This window comes from Haplochromis burtoni, unplaced genomic scaffold, assembly GCF_018398535.1.
Source record: "Haplochromis burtoni strain Fernald_Lab_line unplaced genomic scaffold, NCSU_Asbu1 Contig_53, whole genome shotgun sequence".
Classification (NCBI taxonomy): domain Eukaryota; kingdom Metazoa; phylum Chordata; class Actinopteri; order Cichliformes; family Cichlidae; genus Haplochromis; species Haplochromis burtoni.
The window spans coordinates 953,724-970,661 of NW_024582414.1; the positions used below are offsets into that span (position 1 = coordinate 953,724).

The 16,938-nt window shown below is 40.2% G+C and overlaps 1 protein-coding gene across 1 annotated transcript in view; it reads right to left on the reverse strand.

Annotated features, from left to right (window-relative positions):
* The window catches only part of LOC102291616 (ephrin type-B receptor 1), a 144,480-nt gene that overhangs the window by 17,846 nt on the left and 109,696 nt on the right, over window positions 1-16,938 (reverse strand). Inside the window, exons 12-15 of the mRNA XM_042220673.1 lie at window positions 15,528-15,589; window positions 15,223-15,420; window positions 5,154-5,401; window positions 311-378 (exon numbers count right to left, since the gene is read on the reverse strand). Coding sequence (XP_042076607.1) covers window positions 311-378; window positions 5,154-5,401; window positions 15,223-15,420; window positions 15,528-15,589 — 576 coding nt within the window. The remainder of the gene's footprint in view (window positions 1-310; window positions 379-5,153; window positions 5,402-15,222; window positions 15,421-15,527; window positions 15,590-16,938) is intronic.

Consider the following 16,938-nt stretch of genomic DNA (forward strand, 5'->3'; position numbering starts at 1 on the left):
ATGCAGCGTATAGCGGAGGTTGCATGTGTTTATGTGCTCATATCAATGTATGTGTCCGTGCAAGGAGTCGTCAGGATGTGGAGACAGCGCATCTCAAGCTGCTGATGCACATGACCAGACAGCACGAATATCACCACATGAAATCTCAACATCTGAAAGAACTGATATCGCCAAAAGAAATCTAAATCCTCATACCCATGTCTGAAAGATTAGGAAAAGTTTCTTCTCCATCTTTATAGTAAAATGGATTTCTGTAGTGGGTATGTGTGCGCGTGTGTGTGTGTGTGCGTCTGGGTGTGAGTCTCAGTACCTCATTCCAGATGCGATGCCCCTCAGCATACCAACCAGCTGGATCACTGGGAACTGCCCATCATTTTGCTGTGAAACCATGAACCGACAGGATTATTCTTATTTTCCATTATCAGGTTTTTTCACTTTAGTGCTTTAGAAAGAATCTTGCAGGTAAGAAGATTTATTACCACTTCACAGAAAATGTCATAAGAGAAAAACATTTTTTACCCCCCCATCCCCTTCCCTATTTGCAGCATAGATGATGGTGTGTAAATGTGGTACGTTGTGTTACAGTTGCATAAAAAGAATTTGATCAAGATGATGCAAGTAAGAAAAAACTTGAACTTAATCTTTTGCAAGATTCCATTTTCTGCTTTCACTTCTTTGCTCATACTGTGTTCGTGTTGGCAGAGGCTGGCACAGGCTTAAAATACAGCATCTGAAACCCAACTATTGCTTCTTACTTCTGACTATTTTAATAACTTTGCATACACCGACACACTAAAATCTTCAAGCACACGTCCTGCTGCGTGTTGGCCAGAAGGTTACAGAAACAGGTTTATGACCGGAAGGCTAAAATCTAGGTGGAAGAATGAAAATGAATCCCTTTGACCTTCCCTCCTTGGGCACTGTAGTGCCCTTAGGAAAGGCCTTTAATCCCCTAGAGCCCAGCAAGTCAGACTGTGGTTAAAATTTGCAGCTTCCAGGTGTGTAAATGTGATATACTCAAAGCACGACGACTATCCTTCAATAAATAACGGTAATTAAAAAAAACTCTGAAAAGGGACCAAGAAATTGCAAACTGTGTCAACGCTAATATAACAAATGCTTTTACTACTAAGCTATTTTTCACACATGAACTCTGGGCAGTGATCTGCAGTTGACCTTCCTCACATGCGGCACACAACCGTAGAGAGTTCCCTTCAAACGCTTTTTTGAACTTCAGATGCCCTGTTTGGTTTAGATAGTTGTGCGTCCTGGAAAGGGTGTGCAAGAGGCAGGAAACAAGATAACCACTCCAGATTATTACCTGCACTCTTCTCTTGAACATCACATAGACTTTGTACAAAGGATCTGCAGGGTTCAAGACTGTTTACTGTGACCATGTGGGATATTAGCTTTTTTCCCCACACGGAGCTCACAGTCGGGTGACGAACAGAATAGTTCAGGGCAGCAGTGCATGTGTGAAAACCACCCTGAAAAGAGTTAATTGAAACGCTGTGATAAAAGTGTTACAGCAGGCATTTTGGACCAATACAAAGTAGACAGCTGGAAATTCTACAAAGCCTTTTTGCCGTCAGATGTAGCTGGATGTCAGCTAGTTTAAAATAAATTTAAGCAAACAAGGTGCATGACCACCTTTATTGTTTATCACAGCCTGAAATGCAGTTTATGCTGAAGTTCAATAAGGAAAAGCTTTTCACATTCATCTGTCTGCATTCCTGAGTGTTCAGGCTGCTAGTCTATTCTTTACATCACTTTGGCTTTTCCACGCTTTCAAACTTAATTCTGTCATCATCGCTCTGAGCATTTTCTTTTTGCACGTCTTCTGCTAGCCAATCAGCCTTTGACTCAATGCTTCTCTGCCATAGTGCCTTTCAGACTCTCATTCATGTGACAAGTCTCCTCAGAAACTCAAAATCTCCATCTGCGTCCTCTCTGCCACCACCTGTATGTAAATTCCAGGAGGTCCTGTCCTATTAGCAACATTGGGCCCTCCCCTACTTTGTAGCTTCAGCTGAGGTCTAATAGCCAAATACTCAAACTCTATAAAAACCTTCTCGTAATTTCTTCAAGTCATCTTCAGGAATACTTCTCCAGGCTTCTTTTAGGACATTCAAAGCTCCTCTTTGGATGTTGGCTGCATTTTGTTCTGATCTCTGTAAAGATGATCCCACACTACTTCAATAATGTTGAGGTCCGGGCTCTGGGGAGGCCAATCCATGACTGATAGTGTTTATTGTGTGTTTTTCTATCCAGTTATGCTTTTACTGCATTGACAATGTGTTTGAGGTCATTGTCATAGTCAAAAATGAAGCTGTTGCCAATCAGATAGTGTATAAATAGTATGGGATGGTGGCTGCATTTCACTGACTGAAGTGCAGCCCCAAATCGTGTCAAAGTCAGTATTTCACAGATGGCTGTAGACACTCACTGCTGTACCTCATTCCTGACCTCCTTGGTACATGCTGATGAGGATCTCAATTCATTCTCAGTTCAGGTTTACTTACATAGCACCAAATGACAACAGTTGCCACAAAGCATTTCACACTGTGAGATAATGACCCCAAAGGATTTGAACTAAAACTTTCAAATTTGGATTCATCATCATCCGTAAGACCTGTTGTCACTGATTTTCAGTCCAATTCTGGTGTAATTTAGCAGAACCTTTTCTCCCTGCTTCCCATCCTTAACAATGGCTTCTTGACAGCCACCCTTCCACTGAGACTATTTCTGATGAGGCTTCATTAAACAGCAGATGGATCAGCAGATGCATCTCTCAGGTCCTGTGTCAGGTCTTTGCAGGATTTTTTTCTTATCATTTCTTGGCATTCTTCCAACACGTTCTCATCCCAAAATGTAACATATTGTGTGTGTGTGTGTGTGTGTGTGTGTGTGTGTGTGTGTGTGTGTGTGTGTGTGTGTGTGTGTGTGTGTGTGTGTGTGTGTGACAAATCCTCGGCATGTTACGCTCTCGGCCACCCAGCCCCTCTGTGTGTTACACGTTCGGAAATGTCAGGAAACATGACAACCGTTTGGGAATGAATCTACACATGTACCTTTATTTTACTTTCTCATCATTAATTGATTTAGAAAACACTATCTGATACAATTAAGACTGTAGTTAAGGTTAGAGATAAGGCTATGGTTAGAGTTAGGATTAAGGTTGGGTTTGGACTGGAATACACGGCTGGAGCGTTTGTTACCACCAGGAGTGTCATTCTATTGAATTCCATCCACAATCCGGTGCATATCAAAGGGACGCAGAAGAGTACCTTTTGCGTTTCTATGGGATGCCTCGGGACGTGACAAATCGTCAGGAATAAGAACGGTCTGCATTCTTCGCAGACTCAAATAAAGAAATTGGAACAAATGATGTGTTTTTGTGACAAGCTGCTAATAATAAATTGCCTATAGACATCATTTAAAGTTGGTTATTTGCCCAGCTGCATGTCATGTGTGGACAAAACAGTGCTTTATTCCTTGAGGTAGGTTCCTTTTTATTCCTAATGATTGTTAATTCAGAGTTACAACAAGCATTCATGTGAAAATGGGCAGGTGGAAGGACTGGATTGAAAATGAATGAAAAAGCAGCCAATGTCCAAAGAAAAAAAAATGTGGAAGACCTTCAGAAAGTCTGGAAAGCCATTGCTCAAGACCGCTTGGAAACATTTAAAGAAAGTCAGTCTCCTTGGAATAAAAAAATATGAAGAAATGAAGGGTCGCTCTAGACTTTTGCATAGTACTGAATAAGAAAAAGAAGTACAAAAAAAAGAAAGAGAGAAGAAAAGAACGAAAGCAAGTTGACCAAGACTATACAAAGGTGGCTTGGTTAAGAAAGTTCCTGTTTAGAGCTGCCGGAGGCTTTGTTGGATTTATGAAACATTTTTTGATAAAACTCAAAATATTTGCCTTTTTGCTACCTCACCTCTGGGCCAGGCTGTCTCTGTTTCTTATAAACATCACTGACATCCCCCACTGACATCTCTGCAGTCGAAGGTGTGTGTGTGTCTTTTAATTCACTTTGCGCATCAAACCTCACCTTTGATGCTCCTCTAGCCTAATCCTCTGCAGGCAAAGACCTTCTTCTAGGCACACTCACACACACACGGCATTGATCTTTTGGGTCTTGTGCCTCCAAGATGGTCACGCTAGGACAGCAACACCAGGAAGATCGATCATTGTGTTTGTGAATGTGTGTGTCTGTGTATGTATGTGTGCATGAGTCATCGGGTGATTTCTGAGTCAAAAGGGGTCACGCTGTGAGAACCAAACATCAAAGAGTTTCTCTTTCTGTTTTTAGAGGCGCCTCAAAAGGAGGGCAGGATCAAAGAGACGGACAGACTGACAGACAGTCAGGCTGGCAGGATGAGGCGGAAAGAGCACAGGAAGGAAGAGAGGAGAAAGGGAAGCGCAGGAGGCTATTTCTGTCTTTGTGTCTATTTCTTCAAAAACTTACAGTCCTCCTCTCTCCAACTGTTGCTCTGTTTGGTTATTTAGTTTGAACCGAAGGTGAAGGTGCCTATACTCAGTTACCGGTTTATTAGGTATGCCTAATAAATGAACAGATCCAGATCTGGTAGAGGTATTAAATATCCCAAAAGCATGTGATATAATACTGTACCATGTCAATGTGTGATGCTCAATCGTCATTTTTATCATTTGTATTTCAGACTGTAAATCGTGTGTTTCTTCCTGTCAGGCTGAAGGTGATGTTATCTTCATTTTTCTTAAGCATCATGTTGAGTTCTAGATGATAAATGGTTGGGAACTGAACCTGACCAACCACACCATTAGCACCTTGAGCTGCTGAGCAGTGCTGTCCAGACAAGTGATGGTTGTTCTTAGAGTCGCTAGGCAAAAACTTGCTGTAAGTGTGGAAAGCCTTTTTTCCCTCTTTTCAGTTATATTTCTCCTGTTTACGTTGGAGAAAAGTGTAGTAAGCCTTAATTATTAAACTTTAGTAAGCTTGGCTATGTCGGGGTTGATGCAGTTTATATTAATGGTTAAATACATCGACCCTCTCTGGACAGTAGCTGTGCGGTCGCACTCCTTATTCCTTGGGAATTTCCCCTCATTGGAACCTTAATCAAACCTTTAAATGACCCGATCCTGAAAGTGGTCTAAAGTGTAGCAGTTACCCTGAGAAATGAGTCCAGTGCTCCATTCTCCATGAACTCTGTGATTATCATCGTAGGCCTGCTCTTGGTGACCACGCCCTCCAGTCTGATGATATTTGGTTGGTCAAACTGGCCCATGATTGAGGCCTCTGACAGGAAGTCCCTCCTCTGCCTCTCAGAGTAGCCCACCTTCAGGGTCTTGATGGCCACAGGGATTTCTTTTTTCCCCACAGGTTTCAGGCGACCTTTGTATACCTCACCAAACTCGCCTGAAAATATAAAAGGAGTCAAATTAAAGCAAATTCCGTTTTTTTCCCCAACAGGACAAAAAATGTGCACTAAAGTATTCCTTAATTTTGAACTCTTAAATAAATGATTTACCAATAAAATGGGATACTAAATTACTGCATTTGAATCCCATTAATAATGTAAAAACGGGGCTCAAATAAAAAAAATTAAAAAAAACAGGCTCGAGTTCATACTGAGCACATTCTTCTTTTCAATTGGATGACTTAGAGAGCCGTGTATGTGACGGAGTGCAAGTTAAACATACAAACACTGAAAGCTGAAAAGCTGCCATCTGCACCCTCGCTGTCATACTGATGGTCACTGAGCAGCTTCACCGGATTAGATTGAGGTCGAGGGGTTTTGCTCAAGGGCACTTTTTATTTTTTATTTTATTTTTTTTTATTTTTTTCAAAATGAAAGAACAACAAAAATTGGATCCCCTCAATAACCGCTCAAGGGTGAGGAAAGGTTGTGGAGCAGAGGTGGCAAACAAGATAAAAGGGACAGTGCCACTGTTGTTGCTTGGATACTTGGTTTTGCACATATTCCTCAAATATAATCTCTCAGTTAAATAAAGTCGGCCCGGGTTAAAGTGCTGGATGGAAATAGTGCGCTGCTAAGGCCGTATCAGGTTTGCCTTTTCATTAGAGTTTAAAAGAAATGTAAAAACATTTTGACCCCATCATCAGTCACGTGTCATAATTGAACTATAAACTATAACAACGTTAACAATGCGTCTTTTTTCTTTTTGTTTTTTTTGTTTTACACTTCCTTATTGTGACTTTTGAAACAACCAGGTTTCACAAGTCACATGATTATTCTTTCTGCTAATCCCTTCAGCATTTAAAAATTAGTTTTGCATTGCTTTATTGAAGATATACTGTGTAGCACCTCCATAACAGAGCGGAGCGATGGCCGAAACACTACGATTTTCCTTCCTCTGTATACTCACTACAGCAGAAATAAATACTAATACATTTCTTATAGAGTCCCACCCTCAGTAAATGACCTGCCGAAAGGCTGTGCTTCCAAAGTGTTTGGAACAAAGGAAAATAATTCATGTTCTTTTTTTAACATAACATCAGTTCACAACAAGTCACCAAGGTGGAGTAAGAAAATACAAGCAAATGCAACTTCTCCAAATAATAACAAAATATGGAAAGGAGATTCATTTTACCTTTAATAAAACTTTTAATAACAGAGTGTTTACTTCATGCTTTTTGTGCATGAGTATGTGCTGCACATTAGCATTATAACAATATATCTGAATTTATTTATTTTTTTTACTGTGAAATGAGATCCTTTTAGTCTGTTATGTCATTTCCTGTTTTATTTTGATGACCTCTCGTCTCTTGTGCTTTGTATTCATCTCTACTTCCCCTGTCTTGTCATTTGTAATTAGTTTCAGTTGATCTCTGCTGGCTGTTCCCTCGTTATCGTCTGTGTGTACATATTGTCTCAGTCTTGCCCTTTGTTGTGTTCTCCCTCATGCTCTATTCCTCGTATAGTTTTGTTTTGTTTTTGTTTTAGCTTCTCGATTAAAATTAAACTACCATAAAAATTAGAGACTGTTTATTTCTTTGGAAGTGAGTAAACTTACAAATTCAGTAGGAGATCAAGCGTAACCTATAGATTTGAGGTTCAATAGTTCACGTGTCTCTCATTACGGTTTTCTTTGTGTTTTGCTGTGAAGGAAGCCGAACTGGTTGTAACTTCAATGAACTCGTTCCTTGCGCAAAAAATTCCCTTTCTGTGACACAGATGTCTTTTGTCAAAATAAATGCAGCTTTATGCTGATTGGGGACATGAAAATTGAATGTCACTTCAAAATGAAAGTCCTCATCCCAGAGATAAAAATCGGTGTGTGAATAATGGATGAGTAATGGGAATTGGATGCCAGGCTGTGCCGTCCTGTCTCACTGTGATCTCTGCTCCACATCTTACTGCTCATTAAAAACTATCTACTGTCACCACTGTAAACCAGTCGACGCACAGACGGAGAGGGAGAGAAAAAATGAACGGGAAGGGGATGACAGAGAGAGGGCTGTTATGAAAAGCGCAAGGGGTGGTTATGAGCAGGCAATGATAATAAGGACGACGCAGGGAGAAGGGATGGAAGGATGGGGTTTTTTCTCCAAGAGAGGCCATGTCAGATGACATGTCACCGCTCTTCGGAAAACAAACGAGGTCAAAGAGACGACGGGAAAATCAAAGGAAAGATTTAGTCTGTATTATAAACATTCTTGGGTCTACATTATATCTAAGTATGCTGCTTAGTAAAGAACTGTCAGATGAGATATGGTTGCTACTTCCTTTTATAAATTTAAGAGTTTCATGATTTGTCTTCAGTCAAATAAAGTGCTTTTTGTGAAGGACAATTCCTACAGTGTCAGTGATAGTAATACAAAAGGAGGAAAGGAGAGGGTGTTATCGCAGAGGGAGAGGATGAGGGAGTAAGGTGAGATATTTTTATTATCTCCTCGGGGTGCTTTCTTCTTTTATCTTCCCTGCTCAATCTGTTGTTCTGCTTCCTCCCCGCCCCCCAGCCCACCCCCCTTTCGGTTCTTTGTTTAGCATTTCGCTGTACACAAACAAAGTGAAACTCCAGAGGGGGCTGAATCACAGAGGGAGCTCGACATAGGAGGAAGTATCAAAGAAATACACAGATTAAAAACAAAAGGCAAACAGCTATGGATAAACTTTCACTATCACTTAGAAAGGTAGAGATCCGCCCGTTTGAGGGTTCAAGGTGCCCATCTCATATTACTCGGGCTCATATTTTCTCCTCCCTCCTTGCAGTTTTCAGCCCTCCTCTGTCACCTCTGGCTTAGGTGAGAAACCCTTTCGCTGAGGGAAATAAACCGAGAAACGGGGGAGGGATTACCAAAAGCCTCTCAGAGTACCTCAACAGACCAAAGCCCACAGCACATACTCGCAGCAGTTCTAATTCACAACCTTTAACACCGTGAGCTCAATCGCTTTGAGTGTGATTGGTTTTGGTCAAAAGAAGAATAAGTAACGAGAATCATAGTGTAAGATCTGAAGAATAACGTTTTACTCCTGTTTCTTGTTGACCATAAATTATGACCAATAATAAACAGACTTAGGTCTATAAGAAATTTTGCATTTTTGCCTCCATATACCACTACTGTTGAATCCAAAAAATATAGAAAGATTAAAGCGCAGACATTTAGCTTTAATTCCAGGACTTCAACAAATGTGTTGCATTGATTAACACGCCCTCAGTTTCAAAGGTTAAAAAGTAATTGGGCAATTGATAAGTGTGTCAGTTGTCATGGCCAACAAACTACAAGAAGCTGACGGTGGCTACAGTTAAGGTTTAGCAGAGCATCCCAAGGGAGATGAAAAAAAGGTCTCTCAATTAATTTTCAATAAAATGCTTAACATCACATATTGGCTGTAAAGATATAAATTTGTGGATGAAATGCACACAGTCAATGTTTAGATTTATAGAACCTGATCAACTCTCTGTGGTCACTTTCTAGTAAAGGATATGGGAATGCTACAAATTAAATGTACCTTTTATACTTTTTAACAAAATTTAGTCACAGAATCAAATTGTATTATAGCAGGATAGCTATTCAACTTACCAAAGTGCCGAAAGAAAACGGAACTACTCAGTAAAATTCTTCTTCAGTAAAAGTCTTGGTTACTTGCTGGTTACACAGTTTTTGCCCATCACTTGTGATGGCAGCTGGCTGAAATGAACAGTTCCATTTAAAAAGGTTGGTTACATAGTAACAACATTAACAATGACAGGGGCATCACAGCTACAGGGAGTGCAGAATTATTAGGCAAGTTGTATTTTTGAGGAATAATTTTATTATTGAACAACAACCATGTTCTCAATGAACCCAAAAAACTCATTAATATCAAAGCTGAATGTTTTTGGAAGTAGTTTTTAGTTTGTTTTTAGTTTTAGCTATTTTAGGGGGATATCTGTGTGTGCAGGTGACTATTACTGTGCATAATTATTAGGCAACTTAACAAAAAACAAATATATACCCATTTCAATTATTTATTTTTACCAGTGAAACCAATATAACATCTCCACATTCACAAATATACATTTCTGACATTCAAAAACAAAACAAAAACAAATCAGCGACCAATATAGCCACCTTTCTTTGCAAGGACACTCAAAAGCCTGCCATCCATGGATTCTGTCAGTGTTTTGATCTGTTCACCATCAACATTGCGTGCAGCAGCAACCACAGCCTCCCAGACACTGTTCAGAGAGGTGTACTGTTTTCCCTCCTTGTAAATCTCACATTTGATGATGGACCACAGGTTCTCAATGGGGTTCAGATCAGGTGAACAAGGTGGCCATGTCATTAGTTTTTCTTCTTTTATACCCTTTCTTGCCAGCCACGCTGTGGAGTACTTGGACGCGTGTGATGGAGCATTGTCCTGCATGAAAATCATGTTTTTCTTGAAGGATGCAGACTTCTTCCTGTACCACTGCTTGAAGAAGGTGTCTTCCAGAAACTGGCAGTAGGACTGGGAGTTGAGCTTGACTCCATCCTCAACCCGAAAAGGCCCCACAAGCTCATCTTTGATGATACCAGCCCAAACCAGTACTCCACCTCCACCTTGCTGGCGTCTGAGTCGGACTGGAGCTCTCTGCCCTTTACCGATCCAGCCACGGGCCCATCCATCTGGCCCATCAAGACTCACTCTCATTTCATCAGTCCATAAAACCTTAGAAAAACCAGTCTTGAGATATTTCTTGGCCCAGTCTTGACGTTTCAGCTTGTGTGTCTTGTTCAGTGGTGGTCGTCTTTCAGCCTTTCTTACCTTGGCCATGTCTCTGAGTATTGCACACCTTGTGCTTTTGGGCACTCCAGTGATGTTGCAGCTCTGAAATATGGCCAAACTGGTGGCAAGTGGCATCTTGGCAGCTGCACGCTTGACTTTTCTCAGTTCATGGGCAGTTATTTTGCGCCTTGGTTTTTCCACACGCTTCTTGCGACCCTGTTGACTATTTTGAATGAAACGCTTGATTGTTCGATGATCACGCTTCAGAAGCTTTGCAGTTTTGAGACTGCTGCATCCCTCTGCAAGATATCTCACTATTTTTGACTTTTCTGAGCCTGTCAAGTCCTTCTTTTGACCCATTTTGCCAAAGGAAAGGACGTTGCCTAATAATTATGCACACCTGATATAGGGTGTTGATGTCATTAGACCACACCCCTTCTCATTACAGAGATGCACATCACCTAATATGCTTAATTGGTAGTAGGCTTTCGAGCCTATACAGCTTGGAGTAAGACAACATGCATGAAGAGGATGATGTGGACAAAATACTCATTTGCCTAATAATTCTGCACTCCCTGTAAAATTCATGGTGGAGGTGATCCTTTCTTTTCCATCTCACACTTGACCAGCAAAGAGGCAGCGCCATTGTCCAGACAGGGAACCCAGGTCAGATAAAAAAAATGAGCTGACAGCAGCTAAGCTTGCAGTTGCAGTGGGTAAAAAGCCAAAAAGAGCTGAAATGTGAGAGCAACAGCAACCATCTGCCTCTGGCAGTTATTTTTTATATATTATTAAACAGTAATAAGTTTCACGAAATTTGACCAGAAAGGTTTTATGCAATCTTGCTCTAAAACAAATGACAAACAGGAGCAGGCATATACCCATTCACACCTTGACTAATGTGAAAAATGATTCATATCAGCTTAATATATATTCAAATCTGAATCCACTTTGCCAAAATAACCATCTTCAAGAAAGCACCATACTGAACTATCACCTTACTTGCAATATTGAAGAATCCATATTCTCTTCCCTCCCATTAACCAAATGATAGTTTAAAGTGAACCTCCAACCTTTTTGGGCCTAATGCTGTGATATAAGATCTAAACAAATAAAACTAAATCAACGAGCATTAATATTTCCTTTAAAAATCTACTTGTAGCAAACAACAGTCCTGAACATCTGGTAGAGAATGTATACTATTATTCCTGTGAGGCAGAGGTAGCTGGCTTCAGTGCTTCTGCTTTATTTGTCGGTCTGTCTAGTTGTCGGTCAGTAATACTGTTCAAACACGAGTAACCAAATTTCAGAAAACCTGGCAGAGCATGAGTGAAGAAAGATCCTATTAAATTTAGCTGCAGCTCCAGATCGCTTTCTTTAAAACTGTCACACAGACACTGGTCGTGTCTGAGAGTGTGAGTCCCTTTTCTTTCTTTCTTTTTTTAACTCAGATTTTATTATAATTTACAACATTGCAATGTTCACAAGTAAGACAGTTACAGGAACTGCAGTGCAGAAATACAGATTACAATAAGAACTGCAATTAGGAAACACAACACAAAACTGGGATGCAACCCCCCCCAAAAAAAGAAACTTTACGTAATATTAAAAAACATGTGACAATCTTAATAGCCATGAATGAACAAAATGAAACAGACCTATGCTAAATTATTGAAACAGTAAAGCATGCATGGGTCGCCAACGTTCAGTAAACAACTCTCTCTGAATCCGCAGAGTATATGTTATTTCCTCCATCTGGTAAATTTCTCTTACTTTATCAATCCACATATTATATGAAGGTGGGTCAAGATTCAGCCATTTAATAGTAATACACTTTAGTGCTGCTGTAAGCACGATTCTTAAGAGGTACTTTTTATTGTTTCCTGCAAAACCATTTGGTAATACTCCTAAAATGGCTAACTGTTGGTCTTTTGTTAGTGGTTGTTGGAAAACTGTATTGAGAACTTTAAATATGTTATTCCAAAATGAGCAGATTTTTGGGCATGACCAGAATATATGTGAGTGGGTTCATAAATGAGTACCACAATTTCGCCAGCAGGTATCAGGATTTGTAGGCTTCATTTTGGCCATTATCTCTGGGGTTCTAAAATATCTCATGACCACCTTCCATTTGGATTCTCTCCACAGCCCAGAGTCACGAGATGGGCTTCACCGAACACCTCTTCCCAGGCGTCCTCTGAGATTTGAGTGCCAGTCTCAGCTTCCCACCTTGCCTTAATATCCAAAGTTGCACTTGTACTGAAACTCATAAATGCGTTATAGAAATTGCTGATTAATTTTGGGGAGGGATTACTTTGAAATATTTTTAGAAATATTTCCTCAATGGGTGAGGGCTCCAAAACTTATGAGTCCCTTTTCTGACGTCCTGATAACAAACAATAAATATATGCAATTTTTTTCTGGGGGGATAGAACAGTAGTAAACATAAATACATAGCTCTAATATCGTTATATAATCAGTTCTTATTGGCTATGTATGTGCAAAAGTCTTGGGCTACAATTCATTTCTTTAAATTTTGATTCTAAGCCGTCATATTTGATTTTTTAAGGTAGTCTTGAGCACTAATTTTCTCAGCTTTCTGTGGATTTGTCTTTGGACACTGGATGGTTTTTGGCTCATTTTCAATCTAGTCCTGAACATTTTTGGAGGAAATCTTTTTTGCTTTGACCTATCCAGCATACGTAACTCAAGGATGAACCAGTAACAGACAACTTAGCAAAGAATTTTAAGTTGTATCTTTATGCACTTTGGGTTGAACAAAAAGATTGCATAAAAATGTAAGGAACTTAACACAATCGCTTCATTTCAAATGCAGGTCAAAAGCAACTGAACTAATTAAATACCTGAAAATAAATTGTTAGTTTCTAATACTTGTTTTAAAAGCCTTTGCTGGTAATAACAGCCTGAAGTCTTGACCCCATGGACATCAGTAGATGCTGCGTCTTCTTCTTTTTAATACTCTGCCAGGCCTTTACTGCACCAGCTTTCAGTGTTTTAGCAGGCTAGTCCAATCTAGCCTTTCTATTCTTGAGGCTTATGAGTGGCTCTAATATTGTAGCACTTTCTCAGATGGTTTTTTTCTGGATGGCTTGTTTCACCTGCATGGAGAGCTCCTTTGACCGCATGTTGTCTGTTTACAGCAAAATCTTCCAAATCAAACCTCAAATTAACTTCAGGCCTTTTATCTGCTTAAGTGATAATGACATAACGAAGGAATTGCCCTCACCTACCTGAAATAGCTTTTGACTCAACTGTCCAACTACCTTTTGTGCCTTTAAAAAGAGAGTGGCACATATTTAGGACCTGAAACTCCCAAACCCTTCATCCAATCTGAATGTGGATACCCTGAAAGATGCATCAGGCCCCCAATTGATTCATCCACTATTTCCCAAGGCCACGTGAAAAACGGTAAACAAGCCATTCTTAAAAGCTGTATGTCATTATTATGAAGTGGATGAGAATAGAGGTACAACAATGAGTGTGTACAGCCACCATATAAAACACAATGGAGGCTTAGTCATGGTTTTGGAGTTGCATTTCACTCAGCGGTGTAAGGAAGAAAAAAAGAAAGTTTAGTCTGTGCCGAAGAATGAAGTTGGTCATACAAAATATTGACTTTCAAGCTTGTTTGAATTGTACAAACTGTGTTTTTGACTTATATATTGTAGTTTCCTTTATGTCTGTGAAGGTTCTCAGTCATCTGAGAAGCTTCTTGGTGGAGAGTCCCAGATTTAAGCCCTATGGGAGTGTCCCCCACAAAAGGCAGAAAGGACCCCTTGATCAGTGTTCTAAGGTTTTTATCTAAACTTTAGAACTGAAGAAGTTTCTCGGATGAGAGGTGAAACGTCTTCAAGCAACTTAAAGAATTCCAGACGCTTTTCTTTCCAAGCTCCTTAGACCAGCGGTCCCCAACCCCCAGGCCTCGGACCGGTACCAATCCGTGAGTCGTTTGGTACCGGGCCGCGAGAGTTGAAGCTCAGGTGTGAAATGTATGGTTTTCAGGGTTTTTATCGGTTTTCAGTGTTATTTTGTTATCGTTTTTATCGTTAACTCGGTGTCCCTGGGTCTTTTCACGTGTGTTATGAATAAATCTTCTTTTTTTTCGGTACCGGTACTAGTTTTATTTTGTTGTATTTATCTGCGACACCTTAAAGGCCGGTCCGTGAAAATATTGTCGGGCATAAACTGGTCCGTGGCGCAAAAAAGGTTGGAGACCGCTGCCTTAGACTAGTTTCCTTTATGTTTGTACACACTTCAATAAAACTGCTGCATTTATTTTCCAGTGAAATGAGGGGTGGCTTAAGACTTTTGCACGATACTGAAGCCCAACGACTGATAACTGAAGTGGATGATAACTCACACTCAGCTTTATACTTTAAAGGTGTTCCTTGTTCTTCTTTCCTTCCTCTTTTCCTTTCTCCTTTTCTCATCCAATAGCCAAACCCCCCCCCCAGCAGCCCTGGGACTCTCAGCGTTCTCTGTTTGCCAAACATCATACAGCATTTTTACAGTGAGAGTGCAGATAGCCAAAGAGAATGCATGAAGACAGTTTTAATTTATTCCTGTGAAAGTTTTCAACATGAATAAAACATCTCTCCTGACTTCAAAGGAAAAATAAAGCAAAATAATAAACTGGCATTGTGTGATTCCAGATCTTCCTCATTCACACTAAAGTCTGGCACAGTTGAGAAATTTGATTAATTTGCTGTAGAGGATCTGCTCCTTCACATGGCGGTTGGTTTCATTAAATAAACCAAGGTTTGCTTTTCTAGCTTGTGTTTTGAGGCGCTTTGTAGAGGATAGCAGTGCTGTGATTGTGGTTATTTTTTCATCTCAACCTTCAACTGATTTTGCTTAAACGGAATGAATGCAGTGGTTATTCAACACATCTGAAAATAAATACAGATTTTCCCTTGCTGAGATTATCTTTCAGCAGCTTATAGAAACAACATGACGAAAGCGAAAGGGTCACCAAACACATGAAGGCACTTAAAATATCTACCTGATCCGATGACTTCCTCTATTTTGACACAGGAGGGATCGATTTCTTTGGCAAACTCCCGCACAGCCTCATTGGGGTCCTCGTAGGTGAAAGGGTCAATGTAGATCTTGACCCCTGGTGAACTGTGACCCTCAGACAGGCTGGGAAAGGTCACAGTGGGTGTGGGTCCACTGAACATGTCTGGCCTCAGAGTCACCTCTGAGGAGAAAGTCAGAAAGCTCAAATACACACACTGTTTTAACACATCATATTTTATGTATCGTGATAAAGAAATAAAGAGCGCAGTGTTAGGAGGGGGGTCGTACCTCCTCCTGTGTTGTACTGCTGCAGCTTGTCACCATATACGCTCTCCTTCAGCTGCCTTCTCCTGCAGACAGAAACACGGACACAGAGATTTACGGGGAAGAAAAAGTGGCAAGTAGGTAAAAAAATAACACAACTCAAAGTTAGAAATGTTGCAGAAACATCATGCTAATTGGTTGTCCTCTCGCTGTTTCTCTTTTGAGGTGAAATAAATTGTTTTCCAGAAGTGTGCTTAAGAGAGAGTCTGTCAGGAAATCATTAGTATTGGGTGACTTGCTCGTGCTCTTTGTCATCAGCTCTTGTTTCCCGCTTCTCTCCGAGGCTGAAACTAAAGGAATGCACGCGGTAATATTTTAATATGTGGACTGATCTCCACAGCAGACACCTAATACTGAGCGCAGGAGAGACAGCTTGCCGCTCGCTATTTCTGGGAGTTCATGGGGTCACTGAGACTTTGGACATTTCTCATTTCACAGCTAGTTTAAAACTCTTGCCGTATTAAATATTATAATTTAATATTTTTTTTGCATCACTTGTGCGTGATTTTTTGGTCTACAACTTTATTTCTACTAGGAGTCATTTCAAATCCTTTGTTAAAAAAATATGTGAAGTACATTTAGAAATGCTCCCTTCACGTACACAACCAATGTTATTTCATAAGAATCTTTTGTTCTTGCACTCTAATTTTGATATTTCTCCTTCACATAGCCCACCTCTCCCTTAATGTCAGCTAGGACAGGCTCCAGTTCATCTGTGACCCCCTAACAGGATAAGAAAACAAATATTTTATAGTCCAATGCATGCAAAATTTAAAGTTAGACTAACTTGTAGGTCTCCTTGCTGTCAGTGGCTGTGGCCATGAATGACCATTATTTGGAAAATGCCACACTCGGTTTTTTGTAGTACCATATGCAGATACAAAAGTATTGGAAATAGCTAACAATAATAGCAATAGCAGCAGCAAGTGTAGTTTGAGCTTGAATCAGTTGATCAGCGAAAGGTTAAAGACTACAGAGTACAGAGAGGATTTGACTTAGATGCACACACACGACTGCAAGCAGACATACTGGTAAACATACCGATTCTACATTTAAGGTGAGAGAGCTGCAGCTGTCAGTGGTGGAAGCTACACTATATTGCCAAAAGTCAAAACGCAGCCATCCAAATCATTGAATTCAGATGTTGCAATCACTTCCATGACCACAGGTGTATAAAATGAAGCAGCTAGACATGCAGACTGCTTCCACAAACATTTGTAAAAGAAGAGCTCAGTAAATTCCAGAATGTTACCGTGATAGTGGAACAAGTCCAGCTGTGAAATTTTCTCACTACTAAATATTCCACAATCAACTGTTAGTGATATTATAACAAAGATGAAATGATTGGGAACAACAGCAACTTGGCCATGTAGTG